Genomic DNA, 26,201 nt, shown 5'->3' with positions numbered 1-26,201 from the left:
CTCGGTAATGCGAGACACTTGGTGGGCGTCCGAGGACCCTCCTCCCAAGGCGATAAAGAGATCAGCACCCCGGGAAATAGCCCTCTTTCGTCTCTCGCCTGGGCAGCAAGAATGTCAGCTAAAGAAGAGTTGCCCACCCACCCATCCCTAAGTTCAATTGTGGGGGGCGGGGTCCCTGATAAGAGAAAAGGCTGAGGGACTCCTTTTGGACGGAAAACGGTTGACCCTGGAGCAGGGGAGGCAGTTATGGCGGCTCTAGGCTGGCGGGAGAGGGGGCCGTCCTGCTGGTGGTCCTGGACTCTCTGGCTCTATCCTAGTAGCTGGTGGCTTGGAAAGGGGGTGGTGTTGTGTCCTGCTGGTACAACACTCCTCTAGAGATGCCAAATTGAATATATATGGTAAACTGTGGCGCATATGTATGGGCGCAGCATTTATGTGTGAATTTAATAAATGGTAAATGTGGAAGTTTTACCCACAACTGAAATGGAACTTGGTATAATAATAAAGCTGGCATCATCCTGGATATCAAACTCACCATAAAAAGCCAGATCAGTGCAGTCTCCTCCATGTGCTTCCACACCCTGCACTTGCCCTGAAAGATCTTCAGATGGCTCCTCATCAACACCAGGAAAGCCATCACTCAAGTCTTAATTACCAGCCATCTGGATTACGGCAATGCCCTCTATGCAGGACTCACCACCCAACTCCTGAAGAGACTCCAGACGATCCAGAACTCAGCCGCCAGACTCATATTCGACCTCCCCAAACGGACCCACATCCCCCCACCTCAGGAACCTCCACTGGCTCTCCATCAACAAAAGGTGCCAATTTAAGAAGCGTATACACTGCTACAAGACCCTCCATGACCAAGAACCAGCATACATCGACCACCGCTTGCACTTCCACCAATCCTCCAGACACCTGCGCTTCACGCCCCTCGCCCTTGCTCACTCCCAAAATCCACCGAAGCAACAGTGCAGGACGCTCCTTCTCCTACATCCCAGAAGATCCTGGAACAACCTTCCGCAGCACCTCCGAGCATCATCCTCTCTTCCTGAATTCAGAAAAGGACTCAAGACCTGGCTCTTTGACTGATCCCAGCAAAAACCCAGCGCCTAGATACCTTCATGTGTGATTAGCCGTGCTCAATAAGTCCAAGTTGATTGACATATTTCCTAGACAAAGGCACAAACTATTTGACTGAAGTCAGGACATGTTTAAGGTGATACCCTGATCAAGTAACCTGTGGGTATTGCCTCCCTCTGTGCCCAGTACCCAATGTGTCCAGTAGGCAACAGTGACTAGGGTACTGGCAAAAAGGGTACAGCTAAATGTCATTCTATATGCCCAATGGCCAGAGAACATGGCCACATAACCTATCAGTAGACTCTATGCTCCAGAGTACGGGCTCAGGACTGGTTAATGGTCATGCTCTTTGTGCGGGTAGCTCGGAGTACAGCCACAGGCCATACATAATGGGTACTAATTATTCCCAGCAGACACTAGTGGTAGGGGTAGTGAGTAGTGAGTTTATACTATATCTCAAATTCTATCCCTGTTTCAAGAGGGCAACGAGGACATGTATATTGGGCACAGGACATGGCCTAAAATGATACCTTATCTCCAATGACTGATAGACATACTTGGATTTTAGTTGACAGGATGTCCTGGTTTAATTATCTTTACTCTTTTTAAGGTGTGACATAATGTGAAAGCTTTGAGACACTAGACCAAAATGAGTGGGTAAAATGAGTAGTAAGAGTAGGAAAAATGAAAATAGGGATCAGCAACTAAATCCTAAGGTTTTAGGAATAACCAGGATTTCAGATTTCGGTAGCATGTAAGGCGCTTGACAGCGTCACGTAAAGTTTGAGGTAAGCTGTGTAATACAGACCAGGGCACCTTACTGAAAAACTTCTGTTCCTTGTAGAAATGGGCCTTAAGTTTGAAGTTCTTGTCAGCGAAGATGAGAGCTCTTACAGAACGGTGAAATGAGATCAGAAATGCAATGTAATTGAAAATGTGGAGAAGTGCCATGTTGGTTAGGATCTGGAAAATTGGTGGTCAGTGGATGATTTCAAAAACTGGGCAGATATGCTCCTGATGACACATAAAGGACATCAGCAAAGCTGCTGAGTTTTGCAAGGCATATAGCTTCATGAGACGATGGGGTTTGATGGGTTCAATGAGTATGCTGCAGCAACCCTGCTTAGAAGGAAGCATGGCATGGATGATGTCAGAAAGTGAGAGGAGATGTTCTGAATCAGAGTTAGAGTAAAGTCAGCCAGTCAAAATCACTGCATTAATTTTGTATATTTTATTTTTGCATTCTTATATTACACACTCACTCAGAATAAAACACAAAATTAAAGAACAATATAAAGTAACTGGTATCCATAAGCTAGGGACACTTCAGAAGCCAGTCAGAAAGAGTACTGTAAAGAAGATAGCAGGAGGGAAACAAATTTGAGACTCATTTTTTTGTGGAAGTTAAGGACATTTAAGTGTAGAAAAAAGGGACCAAAGAGTCTAAAGGTATAATATATTTTGATTCAATACGTGTTTCAAGTTTCTGTACAAAACCGAAATACAGATTCTGCAGATCAGGAAGCCATATATTGAACTTTTATGGAGTTACATAATGCAGTTGCCACTCCCAAGAACATTGGCCATGCAGCTTTTTCAAGTCCAGCATCTCTTAGTTTCAAATGTTAAGTTGTATGTGCGTTTCCACTTTCTGGTACTTTCTGCAAGGTGCCTCATGAAGGTAACCATGAACGTAACCAGGTTGGTGCAGATGTGATGTTTTTTAGACTATTAAGGCCATCTTGAACTTTATCATGGCTTCCAGAGGTAGCCAGTGTAGATCTTTGAGAACTGGTCCAATGTGATCGTTTCCTGGCACGTGAAACCAGTCTGGCTGCAGAATGAAGCACATCTTTAATGGGTACCACAGTAACAGGTGAAAAGTGTAGCAGAAGAGCTTTACCATTAGCAGTTCCTAATGTGACTAATAGCTGAACCACAAAGTGGCAGTCAATTGGGAGAGGAGTTGGCCTATCGACTAGGGCTGTCGACCTCGAATCTGGGGAACCGGGTTGAGTCTCTGCAATTCGATCTTTTATATAGTATGACAATCTTAGCCGCCTGTGCAGATGTATTCTATTTTTCTAGGGGGGGGGTTTGTAATGATTTTAAATAATCAAACAATAAAACTTGAAACTTGAGTCTCTGCAATGACGCTGAACATCCTGTGATTCTGGGCAAATCACTTAATCTCCCCGTGCCGAACAAAAATTAATATGTCCTCATGTACAGCAACTGGTGCTATGTAAAGCGCTCTGATACCTTTGGGTCAAGTTCGCGCTATATGAAAAATAGGGGGTAAAAAATGTTGACATTTTTTGATTGAGTGTTCAACAGCTCTAGCTTTGCCTGCAAGATTTTCAATCATTGTTGACAATGACCACGGCCCTCCGAGACTTGCAGGCGGAATCTTCATAGAAAAAAAAACTATGCCATTAGGTCTTCAAAACGCTTTCAAACAAACAAGTAAAACTGATTTCTTTCTCTAAAGTAAAAAAAAAATTAAAAAGCAGGAAAAGAAGTCGCGCTTGGCTGCCAATCAACACATCTCCGACCAGAAAGCTACCAAGCAGAACGTTCAAAAGCTATTTTAAGAAAAGATTAAAAAGACTGCGCTACGGCTTGCTCTCGCCTCACGGCCTTTTTGCTAAATTGTTTGATGCCTGCAGGTTGTGACTATCACAAATCGAATCATTAATGCGTTTTCTTTGCACCTTCACTGTTTTATTAAATGAACGCAGATATTAGCTTTGTTCGTAGTTCATTCAATTTGGCATTGGAACATGTTGAAAAGCAATCATTTTTTGCATGAGGGGCGATTTTGCAACTGTTACAGTGAGATTTATCAAATTTAGAAACAGGACAGAAATGTTACTAAGCAAGTAAAAATCACAGGGAAATGGGGGTCGCTAGACATACAAGACTCTAACAGGCACATGCATCAACCATTTTTGCAAGCGCAAATGGTGTGATTTGCAAAAAACAGCCGTTTGCGCCCGCAGAAAAGGGCATTTGCGATGCATCAAGGTTCAAGGCACTCGCCATTTGAGAATTCGCAATTAATTGTGATTTCTCAAATTGTGTTTGCATTTAAGGCATCGCAATTTGCGATTCTTTAAATGCAATGCAAGAACCACTTTAAAATAGCGATTTCGCTACTAGGTGGCTACTAGGGGGCGCAAATTACCATCAAGTTGAACTTGATGGTAATTTGCAAAAAATTGCAGGTTACACACACACATGCCCTTGGGGCATGTGTGTGTGCTACATGTGTGCACAGAGAAATTTCAGGGGTGCAACAGGGTGTCCTTTTGACACCCTTGTACCCTTGAAATTGCATGAGCAATTTGAGAGTACCTATTGGTACTCGCAAATTGCGCATGCAATCTCCCATTCATTCCTATGGGCCTGTAGGCCCATAGGAAAGAATGGGAAGGCATTCCGCATTCCTTAATTGCGAGTCGCAATTTGCGAGTCGCAATGGAAGAATGTCTGGGAATCGCTAATTTTATAGTGATTTCTACATGCATAGGCTTTTGCAATTCCTTAATTGCGATTCCTTAATAATCACAATTAAGGAATCGCTAAAGCCTACATTGATGCATGTACCTGTAAGGCCCGAAAAGCTATGCCTTCTCGCTTGGCTCATAGCAATCCGTGTACAAATGCTTAAGTATTGTATATCCAGTTTTATTGGTGATGAAAGTTTACTTGCTTGAGTTTTTAGATTAGTAATTTTGTTTTTTGAATGTTTTATAAGTTGCCCTTCATTAGTGTGTAGCCATATGAGACTTTCAAGGTCAAAATGACGGCACTGGGCACTTTTCGTTATTATGCACTTTCAATGTTATGTAGAATGTTTTATGGCTTTAATTCACGGACATAAATATTTACTTACTTTGTTGACATGCTAAGATTTATATCCAGCCGTAATATTAGGGATTTTGCATCTTTGGAGAAAAAAGGAAAAAACACACACTGTTCCAAATAACTAACCATTCTGATTTGAAACGTAGGACTTGAGGAGAGTGAAGCTAAATAAATCTGGTTTTATCTGGAGAGGGATTTAATAGATTTTCAACCAGTTCTAAATCATTGCTAAGCAGCTCTTCAGAACTATCATGTTGTGAGCAGAGGATAGCTTTAGAATTGTTTATGTATCATCCACTTATTACTTAGTGGACAGTCACACCTGTTCCTTCCAGATAGACTCAGAAAAGGTCCATGTGTAGCTTAAACAGCAGATGAGCCATTATTGAGCTCAATGTCAAGGAAATCACTTAACTTGACCAAATGTTATAGTTGATGAATATGGAAGCAGAGTGTCTCAACACCTCACCACAATGTCCTCATGAGTTACTAGGATCTCAAATAGAATTTCAAAATCAACTTAGTAGATCCAGGAAGATGAAGATAAAGGTAGCCCCCCTCATCAAACATTCTATGAATATTGCCTAGGATTTTTAGTAAGGCAGACTCAATGCAGCATCCACTGATTCAATTGAATTGACATGCACTTCAAAACAAGGGGTGCTGGCTAGTATGACCATGAGACTCCTGCATTTTAATAGTAAAGATGACTTGGTTTAGTAGAGTAGTTTTAGAGTACAAGTCTTGAAAGATCTGGAGAGATTCAGGACAGCCCACAATCAGGAAACAAGAGATTGAGCTAAAATTTGCACAGAGAGATATCCAGCAAAGAAGATAGCATCATGAATCTACTAATTTAAGAGCTATCTGTTCTCAAAAAGAAGGTTGGGATCAATAATACATGAATGCATAAAACAATCCGAAGCCTAAAATCCATTAAAAATACCGAGTTATAATTAACTATACAACCAATAAACCCAGCCCCAATAAACTGCTCATAACCTTACAGATGACATCATACTTGACAATAAATTAGGGGATCATCATATGTTCATGTGAAGATAGCAATCATTTTTGAATCAATAACTTTTGAATACCAACTAATGGGATGCATTACATGCATAACAAGTATTCTTCAAGGTGAAAAGAACAAATTGACAATTAACGTTGCATGCATTCATATAGGAAGTCTTCTGATATTTCACTGTTATTACACAAAATGAAATAAATGCTTACAAAGCAGCCATTGTGAAACGTTTTAAGTCTGTAAATAGTTCTACAGATGTACCCTTAAAACACCATTTTAAAGGGCAACAAACTACTAAAGGACTCTCCAGAGCATTCGCCTAATTATAAATGGCCACTCACCTGGTGTCTGTCCACTGCAATTGCCGTGAGGGTTAAGGCTGAGACATGTAGTGAGCAATACTGAGCAAATCGACTGACATGACACATGCCCTTTCCGAAGATCCATGTGCTGTTCACAAAACGAGCCTGGGGAAGGATTAAAATATTGTTTGATTAAGCATGTCACAAAAATATGTTCTATACATGTATTGCACGCAATATTATAGATGCATTGCACATATGTGTAAATACATATGTCCAGTCAGGACAGTGGTCTTGGAAGAGCACTAAGGAAGTCATTTTTTATAAGTTTATATATATTTCATTTCAGCGCATCTTCTTCTATGCATGGATATTTGCACCAAACTCAGTATTCCTGCATGACGTTAACACAGTGCGGAATATATGTGAAGGCATCATAATAGTATACTGTTAACAGTATCATACAGCCAAAGTCTTCCTTTAATTATATCATTAATCCATGGCTACATTACTCTACCAGTTACGACATTTCTGTTCCAATATTATCTACAACATCACCAGGTAAGCAGGTATGAAGCGCTGGAGGAAGGATTTGTGCATGAATACTGGAAATTACCTATCAAGTTCAGGTGCAGGAATGGGGACACAGGCCTTTTTCTCAGTAGTTCAGACTGTGAGAAATCTTTAAACAGGTCCTTGATTTGCAAGAACATTTCACTTTACGGGGCTTGTAATGCATCGGTTGCAAGTTGTCGTGTTATCTGAAGGGTTCTCCGGCTACCATGATTCGTCCAGTTTTCAAGCTGCTCTCTAATGGGAGCTATTTGATGCTGATGATCAAGGCTGCTGTGGAATGGAACCAGGCATTGCTTATCTTGTAATTCCATAATTACTTGTTGCACACAAGTATTGGTTCCACCAGCCCGCGCAGTTAGGGAGGCAACGCTGTGGCCTTTGATAAATGTTTACAACATACACAGCAAGACCACTGACTCATTGTCAGTGAAATTGCTCTCCCACCCTCGCAGCTCCACCATTAAGTGAGGTGCCCCTGCCCTTGCACTTTTGAGTGTTGGTGATCGAGGCCCTCCTCCACCCGCAGGTTTCCCTGCGCCTCATCCCTGGTGGTCCAGTGGACCTCTGTCTCCTTTCTTTCTTTCTGCTCCTTCACTCGTTTTTCTCCCCTTTCTATCTTTCACCTTTCTGCACCTCTGCTCTTCTGCGCCTTATTTCTGCCCATTTTCCCTTTCTCTCCCTCTGCTCCTTCACTCGTTTTCACTCGTTTTTCTCCCCTTTCTATCTTTCACCTTTCTGCACCTCTGCTCTTTAGTGCCTTATTTCTGCTCATTTTCCCTTTCTCTCCCGCTGCTCCTTCACTCGTTTTCACTCGTTTTTCTACCCTTTCTATCTTTCACCTTTCTGCTCTTTTCTGCATCTCTGCTCTTTTGTGCCTTATTTCTGCTTATTTTCCCTTTTTTCTTTATCCCTTCTTTCCTCCCTTTACCTTTCCCCGCCGCAGCAGCCCCCGCGGCCCCTCCCCCCCCCCAGCGCGAACGGCCCAATCCAGCTCCCCTCCCCGCTCCCGCCTCCCAGCTGTCCAGCCCTCCCTGACCTCTACTTAATGGCGGCCACTGCGGGGACAGGCGAGCAAGATCACTGACACATTGTCAGTGAAATTGCTCTCCCGCCCTCGCAGCTCCACCATTAAGTGAGGTGCCCCCGCCCCTGCACTTTTGAGTGTTGGTGATCGAGGCCCTCCTCCACCCGCAGGTTTCCCTGCGCCTCATCCCTGGTGGTCCAGTGGACCTCTGTTTCCTTTCTTTCTTTCTGCTCCTTCACTTGTTTTTCTCTCCTTTCTATCTGTCACCTTTCTGCACCTCTGCTATTTTGCGCCTTATTTCTGCCCATTTTCCCTTTCTCACCCTCTGCTCCTTCACTCGTTTTCACTTGTTTTTCTCCCCTTTCTATCTTTCACCTTTCTGCACCTCTGCTCTTTAGTGCCTTATTTCTGCCCATTTTCCCTTTCTCTCCCTCTGCTCCTTCACTCGTTTTTCTACCCTTTCTATCTTTCACCTTTCTGCTCTTTTCTGCATCTCTGCTCTTTTGTGCCTTATTTCTGCTTATTTTCCCTTTTTTCTTTATCCCTTCTTTCCTCCCTTTACCTTTCCCTGCCGCTGCAGCCCCGCGGCCCCTCCCCCCCAGCGCGAACGGCCCAATCCAGCTCCCCTCCCCGCTCCCGCCTCCCAGCTGTCCAGCCCTCCCCGACCCCTACTTAATGGCGGCCACTGCGGGGACAGGCGAGCAAGACCACTGACTCATTGTCAGTGAAATTGCTCTCCCGCCCTCGCAGCTCCACCATTAAGTGAGGTGCCCCCGCCCCTGCACTTTTGAGTGTTGGTGATCGAGGCCCTCCTCCACCCGCAGGTTTCCCTGCGCCTCATCCCTGGTGGTCCAGTGGACCTCTGTCTCCTTTCTTTCTTTCTGCTCCTTCACTCGTTTTTCTCTCCTTTCTATCTTTCACCTTTCTGCACTTCTGCTCTTTTGCGCCTTATTTCTGCCCATTTTCCCTTTCTCACCCTCTGCTCCTTCACTCGTTTTTACTTGTTTTTCTCCCCTTTCTATCTTTCACCTTTCTGCACCGCTGGTGCACCGAAGGCGCGTCAAAGGCAAGCACGTCTGGGCCCGTCTGCGACCCGTCCCCGACCAACACCAGGAACCCTGGACCTCCGCCCCGCCAACGCTACGACCCAGCAGCACTCCACGCACTCAACTCAGGCTGCAACAACAACTGCAAGCTAGCATCACCAGCCGACACCCATGGACCCTTCAGCTGTCACCGCTTCCGGCACACCTGCAGCACCGCCAAGAACACGGATCCAGCACAACCCGTCCACAAGAACACAACCGAACCGAAAACCCTGCAATGCATCCTCCTTAACGTCCGATCCCTCCACAAACACGCCACAGAAATCTGGGACCTCCTCGACAGCACCACCCCAGATGTAGCATTCTTCACCGAAACCTGGACCAACACCACCTCGGGACCGGACATCGCCATCGCCATCCCCCAAGGATACAAGATCTCCAGGAAGGACCGCCCCACACACCCACCCAGGAGGGGAATCGCCATCGTCCACAAATCCAGCCTCCGCCTGAGCACACTCCCTGACGAGTCCACAAAACTGATGGAACACCTTCACTTCAAGATACTGGCCAGCCCCACCGCCGCCCTCCGAGGAACCCTCATCTACCGACCCCCTGGACCCCGCGGACCCTTCGCCAACTCCATCACAGACATTATCTCCCCGCAGGCCACCGCATCCACCAACTACACCCTGCTGGGAGACCTCAACTTCCACCTCGACAATCAACTGGACCCCAACACCACATGCCTCCTGGACAACCTCCACAACATTGGACTCCGCCAGATCGTGACCGAGCCCACGCACTCAGCAGGACACACCCTCGACCCCCTCTTCACTACAGGAAACTCCATCACCTTCAGCCACACCATCGAACTCCCATGGACCGACCATCGTTGCGTTCACTTCACCTTCAGAACACCCACCATCCACAGACACCAGCACCTGCTTCCACAAAGAAACTGGACCAAAATCACCGATGACCAGCTCACCTACTCACTCAACAACTCCACCCCAACAATCGCGGAAAACGATGACCCCAACACCGCAGCCCGAACCCTGCATAGATGGATCTCGGACAGCACCAACAGCATAGCCCCCCTCAAGAAAAACAACAATACCTGTGCCAAGAAAGCCAGATGGTTTACCACCGAACTTCGAGAGTCCAGGCGCACATGCCGCCGCCTTGAAAAGACCTGGAGAAACACCAAATCCACAGAAGCCCACAACAACTTCAGAGCCGCCACCAACGCCCACCATCAACTCATCAGAGAAACGAGGAAAAAAGCGATTGAAGACAGAATCTCCACCCACGCACAAAACAGCAAGGAACTCTTCAGCATCATCAAGGAGTTCGCCCAACCCACCAGCGAGTCTACCGACATCCCTCCCTCACAAGACCTCTTCAACAAACTCAGCATCTTTTTCCACCACAAAATCAAGAGCATCTACGACAACTTCGACGAAGACAACCAACACACTGAACCCTCACCAACCACCCCGACACCCGGAAACCAGCGATTGATGACTGGACAGCCCTCACCACCGAAGACACACTGAAGACAATGAAGTCAATCCACTCAGGGGCCCCCACGGACCCCTGCCCCCACCACATCTTCAACAGAGCCGCCAACACCATCGCACCCATGCTCTGCCACACCATCAACCGCTCCTTGGCGACCGCCTCGTTCCCCGACGACTGGAAACACGCCGAGATCAACCCCCTCCTGAAGAAACCCTCAGTGGACCCCACCGACCTCAAAAACTACAGACCCATCTCCCTGCTCCCGTTCCCAGCGAAAGTCATTGAGAAAGCCATCAACAGCCAACTCGCCACATTCATTGAAGAACACAACATCCTCGACTCCTCCCAATCCGGCTTCAGAAAAAACCACAGTACGGAAACCACCCTCCTCGCCGCAATAGACGACATCCGCACCTTACTGGACAAAGGAGAAACAGTAGCCCTCATCCTCCTCGACCTATCAGCGGCGTTCGACACAGTCTCCCACCGCACCCTAATACGCAGACTCTACGATGCAGGAATCCAGGACAAGGCCCTCGACTGGATCTGCTCCTTCCTCTCCTGCAGGACGCAGCGGGTCAGACTCCCCCCTTTCCTCTCGGACCCCACACCTACCACCTGCGGAGACCCCCAGGGCTCCTCCCTCAGCCCAACGCTCTTCTACGTCTACATGGCTCCACTTGCCCCCATCGTCAGAACCTACGGACTCAACATCGTGTCATACGCAGACAACACCCAGCTCATCCTCTCCCTATCCAACGAGCCCAACACCGCCAGACGCAACTTTCGAGAAGGCATGGAAGCCGTCGCCAAATGGATGAAAAACAGCTGCCTACAACTAAACACCAACAAAACAGAAGTACTCATCATGGGCCCAAACCCCGACGCGTGGAGCGACACCTGGTGGCCCACCGTCCTCGGAAAGCCGCCAACCCCCACAGACCACGCACGCAACCTGGGAATCATCCTGGACTCCGAGCTCAAAATGGACCGCCAGATCAACTCTGTCTCATCTTCCTGCTTCCACACCCTCCGCCTCCTTCATAAGACCTTCAAATGGATCCCCCTCGAACACCGAAAGACAGTCACTCACGCCCTGGTCACCAGCAGACTCGACTACGGCAACGCACTCTACGCCGGAATGAACAAAAACCTCATCCGCAAGCTACAGAACATCCAGAACGCCGCTGCAAGACTGGTCCTCAACCTGCCAAAACACTGCCACATCTCCCAGCACCTGCGCACACTCCACTGGCTCCCCGTCGAGGCGAGAATCACCTTTAAGATGCTCAACCACGCACACAAGGCCCTTCATGGCACCGGACCAGCATACCTGAACAGCCGACTCAAATTCCACGCACCCCAAAGGACCCTACGATCAGCCCAGCGCTCCTATGCCGTAGTCCCTCGCACCAGAAAGACCAGATCGGGAGGCCGTTCCTTCCTCGCGGCCAAAGCATGGAACGCCCTTCCGCTCCCCCTCAGACAGACAACATCACTCCCCATCTTCGCAAGAAACCTCAAAACCTGGCTCTTCGACAGACCCCCTCCTTGATGGAATGGAACCTGCACCCCCCCACTTACCCCCCCCCCCCACCCCACCCCTAGCGCCTTGAGACCCTCACGGGTGAGTAGTCACGCTTTAACAAACTCCTGATTGATTGATTGATACACATTGATTCTCTAAGCAAACTGAAAGCCATGCTTTTTCAAAAAGATGTGACCTTAACATCTGCCAAAGAGATGTTTGATCTCCAGGTTGCGAGATATTCGTCAAAAATAGAGACGCTACTTCATACGAACATCCCACAGCATTTTGGGTAGCTGGTCCACCGTAACTTTGACATGTCTGATACGATGAGAATAGGGCACTTTTTTAAATGTATTGCCTCTGGATTGGTTAGCACCTTTCAGACAGTTTTTGGAGTTATACCATCATTCATACACTCCATAGAAGGAAGTGTTTTTGGAGGTCTTCCACTTGTCCTGCTACTAGTGTCGGGGATTCTGATTTTAATTATTCTGCTCCGCAATGGAAGTCCCAGTTCAAACCGGAATAGAGACAGCACTGGCTGTGTTGTTACGCCGTGAGCACATAATACACTGCTTTGAGAACTGAATGAACATTGATTCTTGTCGTTTAGGCCTGTTTGGCCTCACTGCGGACAACCTGGATTCAGCTGCCTGCTTTGCAGCCATAAATGCATATTGGATTTCTGCCTTGGATCGCAATTGGTTGCGCCATTGGACACTGAGATACTAATGAACCATTTGAAGGCCCATGGTTACAGTTGTCCCCAGCGTATTCCTTTGCTGCTGAGCACATTTTTGAGCCACTCCTAGTTAACTGGATACTGGCTCTATGGAATGCTTACAGGATGTAGTCCCTCCCTCGGTGGCTGCTGTGGGAATTGGATGGACCCACCCTTGCGCTATACACCGGTTTCGAGGTGCGCCTCCGGGAATGTTGTCTGTGGTTGCCAGCAACAGCAATGTTACGTCTATCACTCAGAACACATAAACAATTGGCTTTTCAGTTTGGTAGGAATTATTTCGCCTATTTTCGTAAACAAAATGAACTATAAACAATGTTTTTCTGCTTTTATTATAGGCACCATGGCTTTCTGAGGGCTTGAGGTTTCAAACAGTATAATGACGTTTAATGGTTTTTATGAGTATTTTCAAGGGTAGTTTGCTTTTAAATTATTTTAAAAGTGGTTTTAGACATTTTAGTTAAAATTTTATATGGCCTGCTGTTTTTTTGGATGGCTTTTTTAAATCGACTCTTAATATGAGGAGTGAGTGTTATGTGCCCGAGTTAAGCCCATGTAGCAATGCTGCACATTTACTTACATTGTCCACTTTTCTGCACAAAAACATTATTTTTGCACAGATTCGTGTGAGTGACAATGTTGGATTATTCCTCTGAAACTGCTGTGCTCATATATCTGCCTTCACACAACATTATCATGATGCTTTGAACACTGATCACAAGGCCTTTACGCACAATGTACAAATGTTGCTCTATCTTCATCCACGGGGCGTGAGGATTATCTACATATCCATAACAATGCTAATCTGAGTGTACATTGCAAGGATGCTTTTTATTATAAATAAAGAAGCATTTCCGGGGGTTAGCAGAGGGGACACTTCCGCTGACATTGTAGGGTCATGCATGCTGAAGCTTCTTCAAGCAAATGTCTAACACCTCCGTGGGGGGTGTCCAGTCCGTGACCAAGAGGGGTCCTATATTCTTTATAGCCAAGTAATGGGGTTTTATCATCCGAGGGGGAATTCTTGGCTCCACACCTACATACACTCTAGACATACACAGAGTAAGGATTGCATAGTAGGAGTAAGCCTGATTACTACCTTGTATTATATGCCTGCATATATATATACACTGTCTTAGCACAATGGTGGAACTGTATCTGCTGTTTACTCTTTTAGTGCTCGTAATCACAGCACATGTATTCTATACAAGAATAACATTGATTCAATAAATATATTGAAACGTCCCACTGTGTATTCTTTGTATATTTTTCTTGAGACCAAGAGTGCACGAGTGACTATGCGAAGAGGTTCTGATCTGTTACCACGATCCATATGGGGTCATGATTGTCTTGTTCAACAGTTACCAGAAACCATTCACGCCCTGTCTGGGTTAGGGGAGCTTATGGTGGCACTGTGAGCTAGCTGGTTTCTAGGCAAACATATACTATGGTGGTACATGGAATCAGTCAAAGCACCTCACCCAAAGTTTATGATGTCTGCAAACGCGCAGATCCCACAGATTAGTAGGAACTACATGACATGATTATATAGAGGCAAGGAAGTAGGAAGGAAAAAAAATGGGCCTAGCCATCCCAAAGCGGCCACAGGTAGCCATGATATCTACACTAAATCAGACAAACTATTCTGTATGATTCCCTTTGTCCATAAGGTATGTTCGTTAATGGGCCCATATGTCTCTGGTGTGAGGTGAGTGGCAGAGTCGACATATAGATATCCAGCGTATCATGCCAGTTTTTGAGGTTGGCTATTCAATCTTTCTTAGTAGAAGAGGGTCCTCTAGGCCATGATATAGCTACTCTGCTTTTAGCAAGAAGGAGAGTAAGTACCACAGGTTTACAAGATAGTGTTGCCCCAACTATCACGATATAAAGTTTCCTTTACAGCCTTTGGGGAGCAACAGAGGCATGTGCCATCCATGTATAGACAAAATATAGAGTTCAAAATATTGGGGGGACAAAATATAATGCGAAGCATTTTGAGGAGAAGAGTATCATGAAGGTACGTTTCTATGGGTATGCAAAGTTTTACAAAATTTAACTCCACATGTATGTACCTTGATGATATATACACCTTGAAGGTATGTATATGTGGAGTTAAGAATAGTAAATCTATACTTATCTATTTGCACTTACTTTATCGATATTTTGATCCTCGATATGTTTGACATAATATTCTGTCCACACGTTATTTTTGTTCTTGATATTCTGTCAGAGATCCTGTACCAGCATGAGCGCAAATAGCATTGGTTCCAGGCAGGGAAATTGGGGAAACATTGTTCAGTGGGTGTTTTAGTCCGAAATCTTGAAAAGATATTAAATGGTGTATTCCTTCCTCTCTATTTTAAGAGCTCTGATCATGTTTAAAGAGTAACAAACTGTTCATCAAAGAGGTAACCTAATTTCCAAAGTCTAAATCAGTTATTTGCCTTTGGGCCTTTGATTCATAAGAAACTGAAAGAAAGGGATTGCTAATAGTTGAGAGCAAGGTGGAGAACAGTCCCCTCAGACCACTGCAGTGCCAATCTATTACATGCGTTTATGGTGCATGTGACAGTATTGGAGTGTAAATGAGGCGCACAGACCTATGTGCCACTATTGTGGTCAAGGGGGTATCCTCTACTATATTGCGCTCTATTCATTCGAATGAAGTGGGAACACAGGATGTATCCAATGGAACATATATTTAGCCTTGGCCGCCATGTAATAATATCTATGTTAGGAGTGGCAACTGTCTCCCCGCCCCCCAGACATAAGTTAAAGTAACCCAGTTAATCCTCTGCTGTCTCAAAAACACTGAGCACAAGGTATTGAAGAAAACCCTAGGTGTCGGCAAGGGCCCATTATTAAATAGATAAAGCAGCCGAAATACAAAAGCTTTCTTCAGCACAGCACTACATCCTGCTAGAACAAGAGGAAACCCGCTCCAGAGATCAGCCTGATCTTTGATTTTCCAGATAACAGTATAATTATTCTCCTGGATAACTAATGACTGGTCATGGTGGACCATGATGCCCAAATACCCGACTGGGTCATCACACCACACCAGGAGGAAGTTAGGTCTCCCCTGCCAGCTGTGAGGGGGATCATCTGAGATTTGCTCCATTTGATCTGCATTTTGGAGAAAATGCCAATCTTCCTCATGAGTGGACAAAGATTGTGAGCTGGCTCTTTAACATAGTACAATTTTGTCAGCGTAAAGGGAAGATAACACTTTCCTGCTCTCCGTGGACAGAGATGAGAGTGCTTCTCCTTGAGTGTACTGATCAGTGATTCCACAGCAAAAGTAAATATTAGCAGCAACAAAGTGCAACCCTCCCATGTCCCCTGCACACTCGGGAAGAGGGCAGACAGGCAACCGCCAATAATTTGCAAACTAGCAGAGGGTTCTCTGTATAATAATGTTATGGAGCCCACCAGGCACCTCCTCAGCTCTAGGCGACGGAGCAAATCAAACATATACGGCCATGAAAATAAGCCAACGGCCATCATACTCAGCAATGTCTGGGCTGCTCTAGTGAATGTCGGATGCTACTGAAGATCTATCTTTATGCACATCCAAAATAGCTTTGAAATCACCTCCTAATAACACCATATCATTTTTTAAAGATAGTAATGATTTCTGCACTTTTTTTTCCTCTTTTTCCTATTTTAACATCACGCTGTACTTTTCCTCACAAGCCAGTGAACCTCGGCATGAATCATGACAAGACGATACACCATCGGAGTCAATTTGCTTAAGTACGTTGAACACAGTTCACTTTTATCTGCTTCTCTATTCACTCCTTCTACAGTCTAATAATGTCGTATATGTTCACAAAATGTGGTCCTCCTGTTTGATTAATGCTTTTTTAGGTTTAGGTTTAGATTTCCCCTGATGAAGGGCCCCTTATGAGCCCGAAATGCATTGGGAAGACCGATAAAGAGTCAAAATCGACTATATCAGGATGACATATTTGTGTTGAAACAAAGAATACATCTTTATGCTATGAATAAAGATTGATGCATCTTTGGATTACAAGCATTCAGCCAGTGTTTTGATTAAAAACTTCACAACTTGAATTCCGCCACGGCGATTCCTATAACGCAGCGCCCAGAGGGACGTCCTCTAACAGTAGAGAATGCAGGAATCATTACTTTCACAATATCAACACTCCAAGGTTCAGAGAGTGATACCTCCGAGGCACGCGTCAATTTCATCATCCCTTAACAACTGAGCTAGTGCGCAGTCAACCATAATTCATTAATTGTTCAAAAATAAACAATGCCACATTATTCCCTCATAGAAAGTGTGAGTGTCCATGTTTGGCCCATATGTGTTTAAACTGTAAGACGATCAGGTCCAAAAGTGCTTTGAACTATGTAGTAACTGCCCTTAATGTCAGCGACCGTAGTCATTAGCCTAAAATTGACCCTGTGCTGCATCAGTATTGTCACTCTCTAGAATGAGTGTTATAGGATTTGAAAGTACTTGTGACTACCCCAGTCACTAGCAAAGCGGGATTCTATGTGTTTTTCTAAATGGGCCTCTCGTAAGTATGCATTATCCACGCCATGCCTCTTCAGGGTGGTTATTATTTGCATGGACTTTTTGCTTTGGGACAATTAGGTCCTCTAACTTTCCATGTCATTAATTTCATAATGCCTGAGATTCCGTGATGGTCTCTAGAGGGATAACAGCGGCAACATGCCAACATTCACCATCAACACTGCCATTTAGGCAATCCCAGAGCTTCTCATTATCAGCATTATACATGCCATGCAGGAATATCCTTTGTGCCCCAATGCCTCTAAAAGCCTTTATCATGATGCCATTGACATTAAGTGATAGCCACATGTGAACAACCCCCTTAATCTAAACCCCAATGAATAGTGAGAACAACCCACCCTCATAATAAATTAAGCTCAACTTATAAATCTAATAAACCCTCAGTGCAAATCCCGCCCAGTGGCTCTAGGGACCAACCAAGTAGAGAAAATGTATAGAAAAAAAAACATTCAAACCAAACCTTGCCATTCAACACATAACAGTATAGGATGCCCATCCCTCATAAAAAATGTAAATTTTGATCTACCTACCTCCAACTATCTCTGAGCAATACACATCTACAAAGAATTATTAATTACTAGCAAAACCACCCAGACACGAAAAGAGCAAAATATTTCCCAGACGCTCCACCCACCCACTTCACAAATGTGTCTAATCAGTTCTGTATACGATTGTCTCTAGAAGTCGGAGAGTCAATTGTTTCATTAGTTGTAGGTAGGCTTTGCTTCATATCAATCAGTCAGGATATAATGGCAGGTACATTCAAGACTGACCCCAGTCCCACTGTCCACAGGTGGGTCACCTCCCTCTGCCAGCCGCCCTCTAGCCACCTTTTTGCTTTTTTTGATCAGCGTTTCCAAACTTGCCACCAGTATGCAGTCCTTTCAATATAGCCAAATACAGCACAGTTGGAGGCGCATGGAACTTACACCAATCTAAGAGGGCTGCTCCCAAGTTGCCCTGAAAGGTGCTCCTCTGCTAATTTGAGCGCAAACTCAACATGCATGCTTTAGAGGCACGCCAAGCCTGTCTACTGGTGGAGCTGGTGAATTGCTAATAGGCTATCTCTCTTTAATGCAACAAGACAGGACTGATGATGGATGCTATACTGCGCATCAGTCATTAGAAATCTGTACACCTGTCACCTTTCAGTATATTGTGGAGTATATTCACTACTATTAACTTTACGTATGTAAGGAATTGTGTAGACTGCTTTATAGAATGTACACTGAACAATACCTGTTGACACTTGGTGGCATGATTAACTATTGTAATTCTAACCCTAAAACTCTTGAAAAAGAGGCTATCTCTTAACACTTTCCCCACAGCTGAATGTGGCAAGGAAATAGACAGTCCACTGATAGAAAATAAATGCCTGAATTGGCGCAGGTAGTTCTCAGTGGGCACTCTCCCTTGACTTAGGCTGTTAATGCTCTTAATGTGTGATGCAGTGCATGGGGCAGCAGGCGATGAGACCCCCTTTCAAGTGTGAGCTACATTGCATGCATGTGCCCAGCACAGTGTGGCTCACAGCTTCAGAGCACCTCAGGGCGAGAGGCTCAGGACCCACAGACCACTGCTTCAGAAGGCCAAATGCACCAGTCCCTGCAGAGGTATATAAAAATGCTTGAATTAATCTCAGCCACTTGGCCACATCCCAGTCCATTATTATTTTGCACAACATGCCACTTCAGTCTGGACCAAGCCATATGCGAATCAGTCAGTCTTGCTCCAATATGAATGGTTCAGTCCAAACTGAGACACCAGGTTCTCTCTAAACTGGAACACAAGCAACCCAAGACCAGTTTTGCCTTTACTGGAACTCGTCAGTTGGGTGCAGCTTGGTTCCAGTCCAGACTTTGGTCGGTTGGATATTTTTTGTTTGTCTATCCAAACACTGGAAACTCCTAGCATTCGCATTTTTTTCTTGATCCGTCTTGAATGAATTGTGTTAAATCTGGGACTTCTTTGTGGAATGTTAGAGAGTAGCACACTTTTTCAATATATTAGTGTCATGGTGAAGGGAGTGTTCGGACAAATTGAGTAGAGTGCTGTTAAATTGTCGGCGGAGGAGCTGTTGGGCTTGTCTATCTCTTGGCATGCAATTAAAAGTGCCATATCTGCCATCTGGTCTATTTTAATTAGCTTGAAATAGGGTGTCCACAAGGGGGCATCAGATGTGAACTAAGAGTTTCTGTGATTTATTAAACGGCACAGTTTTCTACTTCAATCATGGTTTGTATTTCTAGCATGTTCTACTATCAGTTGTGTGGTAGAAGGCCAGTTGTTTGGTAAGTTTGCATTGCCCCCTGCGGCGTTGAGGGATGGAGGGTGTGTGTGCCCTGTGATAGTGCATACAGTTGGACAGTCTGTGTCTCTCTCTCTCTGCAAACTGAAGTCTGTGGTTGCCTAGAAAAACTGTAAAAATAGGAATTGATCTTGGTGTAGTGAGAGTGCCTGGGTCAAAGAGTTATGGCCTGGTACAAGAGGTTGATGCATTCACCTTTTCATTTTGAAGTATGTCTTTTAAGAGGTGGTATTATGAGTAAAATGAGCAGATGTTTCTGTTGTCAGCTCTAATCAAGAAAGTGCCTTTATCAAATATACTGCTGATAAGGTTTGCTTTGGAGGTATTATTTCCTTGGGATTTTCGTCTTACATCTCTGAGTATTCTCTGTCTTTCAGTGATTTTGAGGCGGTTATTGTATGTCTGTCTCCAGGTCAATTTAGCGTTCATATAGACGGGAAAGTCAGTTCTATGATTTCTCATACTATGATGGTAAGATTGAACAACCAATATATCACACATTACATTTCTGGGCACAAGTTTAATCCTTTTTTATATATGAGTCAAGATTAGTTATCTAATTGTACTACACAATTTCCATATTCAAAACTAACAATCAGTTTGAATTAATAATGTTAAAATACAGTATATTACTCTAGTAAAATTACATTAGGCCTTTTTTTACATAAAGGTGAATGTGTTAGGCACTAGCCATTACCTTACTACACCAAATTAATACTTATTTAAACAGAAACAAGCAACTGACAGATAGTTTCTTTAAAATAGGGCAGCTCATGTTGCAGTAGCCGGCATTATAATGTTTTCAGGCTCATGATATGAATATGAACTTTCCAATTTACAGATACTCAAAGTATGTATGTTCTTTTAATTCAGATTTCAATCAATTTAGAGGTAGAAGTTCCTTTCCAAACTGTCTTTCACGGTCTTTTCATATCATACTGCACTATTTTCATAATTAGAATTACAATGTGTAAATTCTTCTCCGAATAACATTGGGACCAAGTCTAACATTGCTAATTTAGCACATAGCCTTGACACATTACTCTTAAATCTGGAATAAAAAATCCTTCTGCCCTCAGTGCCAGCAAAGAAGTTGGATCTGTTTTGTCTAAAAATTCTTAACCTCAATAGCTTCACTGCTGCTCCTGCATCATCAGGTAAGTCAGTGGTACTCACTATTGATCTTGCACTCTCATTTATCCAACACACTAACAAGATTGCCAAAGCAGCAAATATACATTGACATACACTGAAGAAGATATGTCATCGAATCCCTTCCACGTTTACCAAAATGCCTTAATGATATAAAACGCTGTATGAATTCTAGCAGGTTAAAAATTCTACAGATTTTTTCTACAGATCTGGGTACTTCGCTATGAACCAAAATCTTCTGCAAGAAGTCTCGGGGGTCAAAATTGACTGTAACCTAAAACTCAACCTTCAAGTTTCCAAGTGGTTTCTTCTTATTCTGTGATTTTAAGCAAGCTCAGATCTATTTGCCTATACTGTCTCTAGATTCCAGAAAAACAATAATAGTAGCCATAATATGCACTCATCTTGATTATCGTAACACACTGTACAGTATCAGTTAATGCTTTATAGAAGAAGGTTTCTAGTTTTTATATTACCAGCTTTTATGCCCAGTTCTAACCTGATTAAAAGCTGGGGTATAGTGCTAGGCTGGTGAAGTAGGAGCCTTAAAGCATTACAATATATTAGGTTTAACCTGATATCCTTGAGCCAATATATGCTGCCATGTTGCGCATTAGAAACTGGAAAAGATTGAATCAAAAGTCTCCAATACTGGTTGCAAGGTGAGTACACAACATTGGATAGCTGCCATTAAGAATTTCTAATTAAGTGACTCAAATTGCTAGGACGAGTTCAAAGTCAATATGAGAATCACACCTCGGTAATTTTAGGACCTAATCTAGTCAATGTTTCGCCTATAAGACCCAATAATAATTACATATCTTTTTTCAAATATTTAGTATTTTAATTTAAACTTCTTCATTCTACACTCTTAATTTATTTAATAATCTCTGAAGCACAAATGGCATTTCATCAAAAAGCACAAAATTGTCCACAAACTTTAAAAGAGATAATGCTCTAAGCCCAATTTGCTTGAGGCCATTAATAGCTGGTATGTTCCTGGTGCGGGCACCACCTCGGAGGTATTGTTGTGAAACCTGTGAAGAATTTTAATAATCCCGGCTCAATACATAATTTGTTCAATTGGTACCACAGACACTGCCTACTTATATGATTGAACGCCATGAAGTAGTCGATCGTGCAACAGTATGTGTTTCTCATCAATGCTTTCTTTGTTAGTAAAACAGTGACTACTATATTGCCAGTAGTACAGGTCCCAGATCTGAAGCCAGCTTGTTCTAGGGAAGAATATTGTAAATATGTATCCATTTCAACAGATGTTTTAATGCCACTTTAACAAAGAGTTCCCCTTCAAATAAAATAAAGCAATTATTCTATGGTTACTGGGTTAATTGGAATCCAATCACTTTTTTGTACATTGATGCTACGTTGCTTCCACGCCAAGTGTCAGAGACTTAACCTCCTATCATAACTTCTTTAAAATAGTGCCAGTAATTTTGCCCAACACAAAATAAACTAATTTCAGGATTGCAATTCGAAATCCATTGAGCCTTAGAAATGTTTGCAGACTTAGGGCCAGATGTATCAAGGCTTTTGCGACTCGCCAGGGCTGAAAATCGCAGAATTTCGGCCTTTGCGACTCGCAAACGGCCGTTTTGCGATATTTCACATGTATGAAATAATCGCAATTTATTTAATCGCAATTATTTGCGATTCCTTCTTTTGCATAGCATTTAAGGAATCGCAAATTTTGCGATTCCTTAAATGACATGTATGACACATTTTTGGTGTGCGAATTTGTGTAAAAAAATCGCATTTTACCATCAACTTGTAGTTGGTGGTAAATTGCGATTTTTTTCAAAAATGCCCTAATTGGCATTTGTAAGGGTGGCATGTGACACTCATACATGCCCATAGGGCATGTATGTGTGCCACATGCGCACACATGTAGATTTGAGGGGTGCAGCAGGGTGTCTTTGAGACACCCCTGCACCCTTGAAATAATTCTCAAATTGCGATTAGCAAATTGCGAAATCGCAATTTGAGAATTACTGCACAATCATTCCTATGGGCCTCCTGGCCCATAGAAATGAATGGGAAAATTATTCCTTAATTACGATTAGCAATTTGCTAATCGCAATTAAGGAATTTTAAGGAATCGCTAAAAAATAGCGAAATTCTACATACATACCATTTTGCACTTCTCAAATAGCGATTCCTTAACAATCGCTATTAGAGAAGTGCAAAATGGTTTCTTGATACATCTGCCCCTTGATTTGATTTTCAGTTGTTACTAGAGTTATTTCAGTGTCATACACAAACTCTCAGTGTTACTCATTTACAAATGGTCTGGAAACACATCCACTTGACATGGGCCACTACTTTGCGGTCTTCATTCTTGCTCTGATATGGTCCCACCCAGTTCTGATTCAGAATACCAGAACCACTTGTGACTAAAGATCAGAATCTCTTTCGGTCTTTCATATTCATCACCTTCACCATTTGTTCCCATTTTCAGCTCATAAAGCTGTTCTTAGCCACGTTATGCCTCAATGGCTTTCATTTGAATTTGAATTTAAAAAGCATTTGTACAGCGCTCGTATACCCAGCGGTTTCATGGCGCTAGTGGTGGACAGTGGGCGGCAGCAGCTAAAAGATTAGGTCAGGTAGGCTTGCGTAAAAAGGAAGGTTTTAAGATTCTTCCGAAACAGAAGGTAAGAAGGTGAGGTGCGTAGGATAACCGGAAGGGAATTCCAAAAGGTTGGAGCCAGGACAGCGAATCTCGCTCCACCCGCCTTCTGCTTTTTAAAGCGAGGGATGGCAAGGAGGGCCAAATGAGCCGAGCGAAGTTCTCTGCCTGGACAGTATGGCTTAATGAGAGAGCAGATGAAGTCGGGGGCAGTGCCCGATCTAGCCTGATACGTGAGGCAGCCGAGTTTAAACAGGGCACGCTCTCTCACAGGGAGCCAGTGCAGTGTTTTGAGTAGTGGAGTGACCCGATGATATTTAGGTAGGCCATGGATCACGTATGCAGGGGCCCCATTATAGACTATGTTGCCATAGTCTATATGGGACAGTACCATGGCCAACATGATAATTTTTAAAGCTGAGGGAGAAAAGAAACGGGAAACTTTCCTAATTACTCTAAGGGAAAAGAAACAGGAAGAAACCACGGAACTGACTTGTGAGTGGACAGTGAGCTGGGGATTAAGAAGGATTCCCAGGGTTTTTACTTTGGACACAGGAAGTGGAGGGACACCAAGGGAAGGGGGCCAGAAGGAAGGGGACCATGGACTGCAACCACCTCCGGTCAGGACCAGCTCGGTCTTGTCCGGGTTAAGTTTGAGGTGGCTGCAGTTCATCCAATCTTGAATGAACGTCATTACTGTTTGGGCGTTCAGGGCGGATGAGGGTGAGTGAGACAGATTGAAGATTAACTGGAGGTCATCCGCGTAATTGAACACGGTGACCTCCAGTTGCTGTAACATAAAAATGAGGGGAAAAATATAGAGGTTGAACAAAAGAGGGGAAAGTGATGAACCCTGAGGGACCCCGCACTCTACCTTGCGAGAGGCCGCAGCAAAGCCAGTCAAACGGACCGCTTGAGTTCTCCCAGCAAGAAAGGACTCCAGCCAAGAGAAGGCTAAGCCTTCTATGCCCGCCGCCCTGACACGGTTAAGGAGGATGGAGTGGTCCACCGTGTCAAAAGCGGCGGATAGGTCTAGGAGAATCAAGGCTTGCGGAAGGTTGATGTCAATACCTTCACGCAGCTTGTCCATGACTGAAATGACCACTTTCTCTGTAGAATGCAGGGGACGGAAACCGGCTTGGCAGGGGGAGAGGCAATGATTTGCCTCAATATGAGTGCTCAAAGTGGAGGTGATATGAGTTTCAAGAACTTTTGCAAGGTAAGGGAGGAGTGAAATGGGGCAGTAGTTGGAGGGGGAGGAAGAATCGGTGTCCGGTTTCTTTAAGATTGGGATGACAACCGCCGATTTGTGTGGACTGGGGACAAAACCATGTGCAAGTGAATCATTGAGGAGGGTCAAAGGGGGAATGGGACAGGCTGAGTAGACTTCCCTGAGGATACAAGCAGGGGCAAAGTCCAGGGGAGAGCCTGATTTGGCCCGATGAAGCAGAGGAAGGAGGGTGTCAATGGTTGGTAATGAGAAGTTAGTCAGTTTAACAATGGTGGGGGGAGGGGAAGGGTTAACAAAAGTGGAGGAGGGCGGGGGAATGTTGTTTTTAATTTTGACAACTTTGTCTATAAAAAACTCGTTAAGCGAGTCACAGAGGGACTGGGAAGGGGGGATGGTAACCGTGGCTCTAGTGGATGAGGCAAGTTCATGGACAGTGGAGAAGATTTCCTTCGATTGAGACTCAGCGATCATTAACCTGTTGGTGTAGTATTCGGCTTTTGCTTCCAGAATGCATTTCATGGTAGCCTTTTTTTGGGCACTGAGCTTTTGTTTAAAATCATTCGCCCAAGTATCAAAACCTACTTAAATAATGTCAGCCAGTTAGAGTTAAACCATGTACCACCAATATTTGGTGCCAATGGGCAAACATTTATACAAGTTTTTTAATAGATCTTTCTCTTTTAGAGGGTCCCAAAAAATGTCAACCGTTTTTGTCCTGATAGTTGTGCCATCAAAACTACATGATAAAGCTGTCTTGTCTCATTCGAAAAGGATTGACGTATGTCATGCAGTTGATAACAGCTGACATTTCTTCAAATTAACGTGATAGTGGTTGTATTTTAGAATATCCTGTTCTAAATATTGTGCCACAAAATTATTGAAGCAAGCATATTGATGACCAAAGCATTGTGAAGTTAAGTATGTAATGTTATCAATACATTTACTATTATATAATCTACATATACACACCTGGAAGACATTTTTGCAATGTACATTTATGAGGTGTTAAGCACAGTAAACCTATACTTGCCTATGTAGACTTACCTTCTCGATATTTTGGTTGACACAATTTTTGCTAGAATATTTTTGCACCACTATATTTAGTACACAAAATTATGGTACCATACAGTTTCAGACTCAATCAGTTGTGGTTGGTGGAGGATAGCTATTTCAGATCATGATTTTTTTTCAAGAAGTGTCGTACTTTCTTCCATTTAATGCTATTGGGGATTCCATTTACTTTGCATTTTTTATGTTAACCAACATTGTCGTACTGTTAACTGTGGTTGACCAGGACACGTTTAGAGGTGTACATTGGTATTTATGTAGCACAAACCTAGCTGGAAAGAACTGGAGTATTGTTCATCAAAGGGGGGAGCTCGAAGATGATACAGGAAGGAATTGCCTCTTTTAAATTACATCATATTTCATACATATACAAATGAATTTCACATATTTATATTTTAGTCACAAGGAGAGATTTCCCTTAAATCACACATCTTCGTAAAACCAGGCGGTTGTGGATTCAAACTCAGGTCTCCTGGTTCCAAATTATTCAGGTTAGCCCC

The 26,201-nt window shown here is 43.8% G+C and overlaps 1 protein-coding gene across 1 annotated transcript in view; it reads right to left on the bottom strand.

Moving 5' to 3' along the window:
• The window catches only part of GPR83 (G protein-coupled receptor 83), a 259,542-nt gene that overhangs the window by 115,104 nt on the left and 118,237 nt on the right, over positions 1-26,201 (bottom strand). The window contains exon 2 of the mRNA XM_086933499.1: positions 6,325-6,450. Coding sequence (XP_086789625.1) covers positions 6,325-6,450 — 126 coding nt within the window. The remainder of the gene's footprint in view (positions 1-6,324; positions 6,451-26,201) is intronic.

Source organism: Lissotriton vulgaris, chromosome 8 (assembly GCF_964263255.1).
Source record: "Lissotriton vulgaris chromosome 8, aLisVul1.2, whole genome shotgun sequence".
In the NCBI taxonomy this organism is placed as follows: Eukaryota; Metazoa; Chordata; class Amphibia; order Caudata; family Salamandridae; genus Lissotriton; species Lissotriton vulgaris.
The sequence above is the reverse complement of the archived record's forward strand: the minus strand, read 5'-3'. Positions and strand labels throughout refer to the sequence as shown.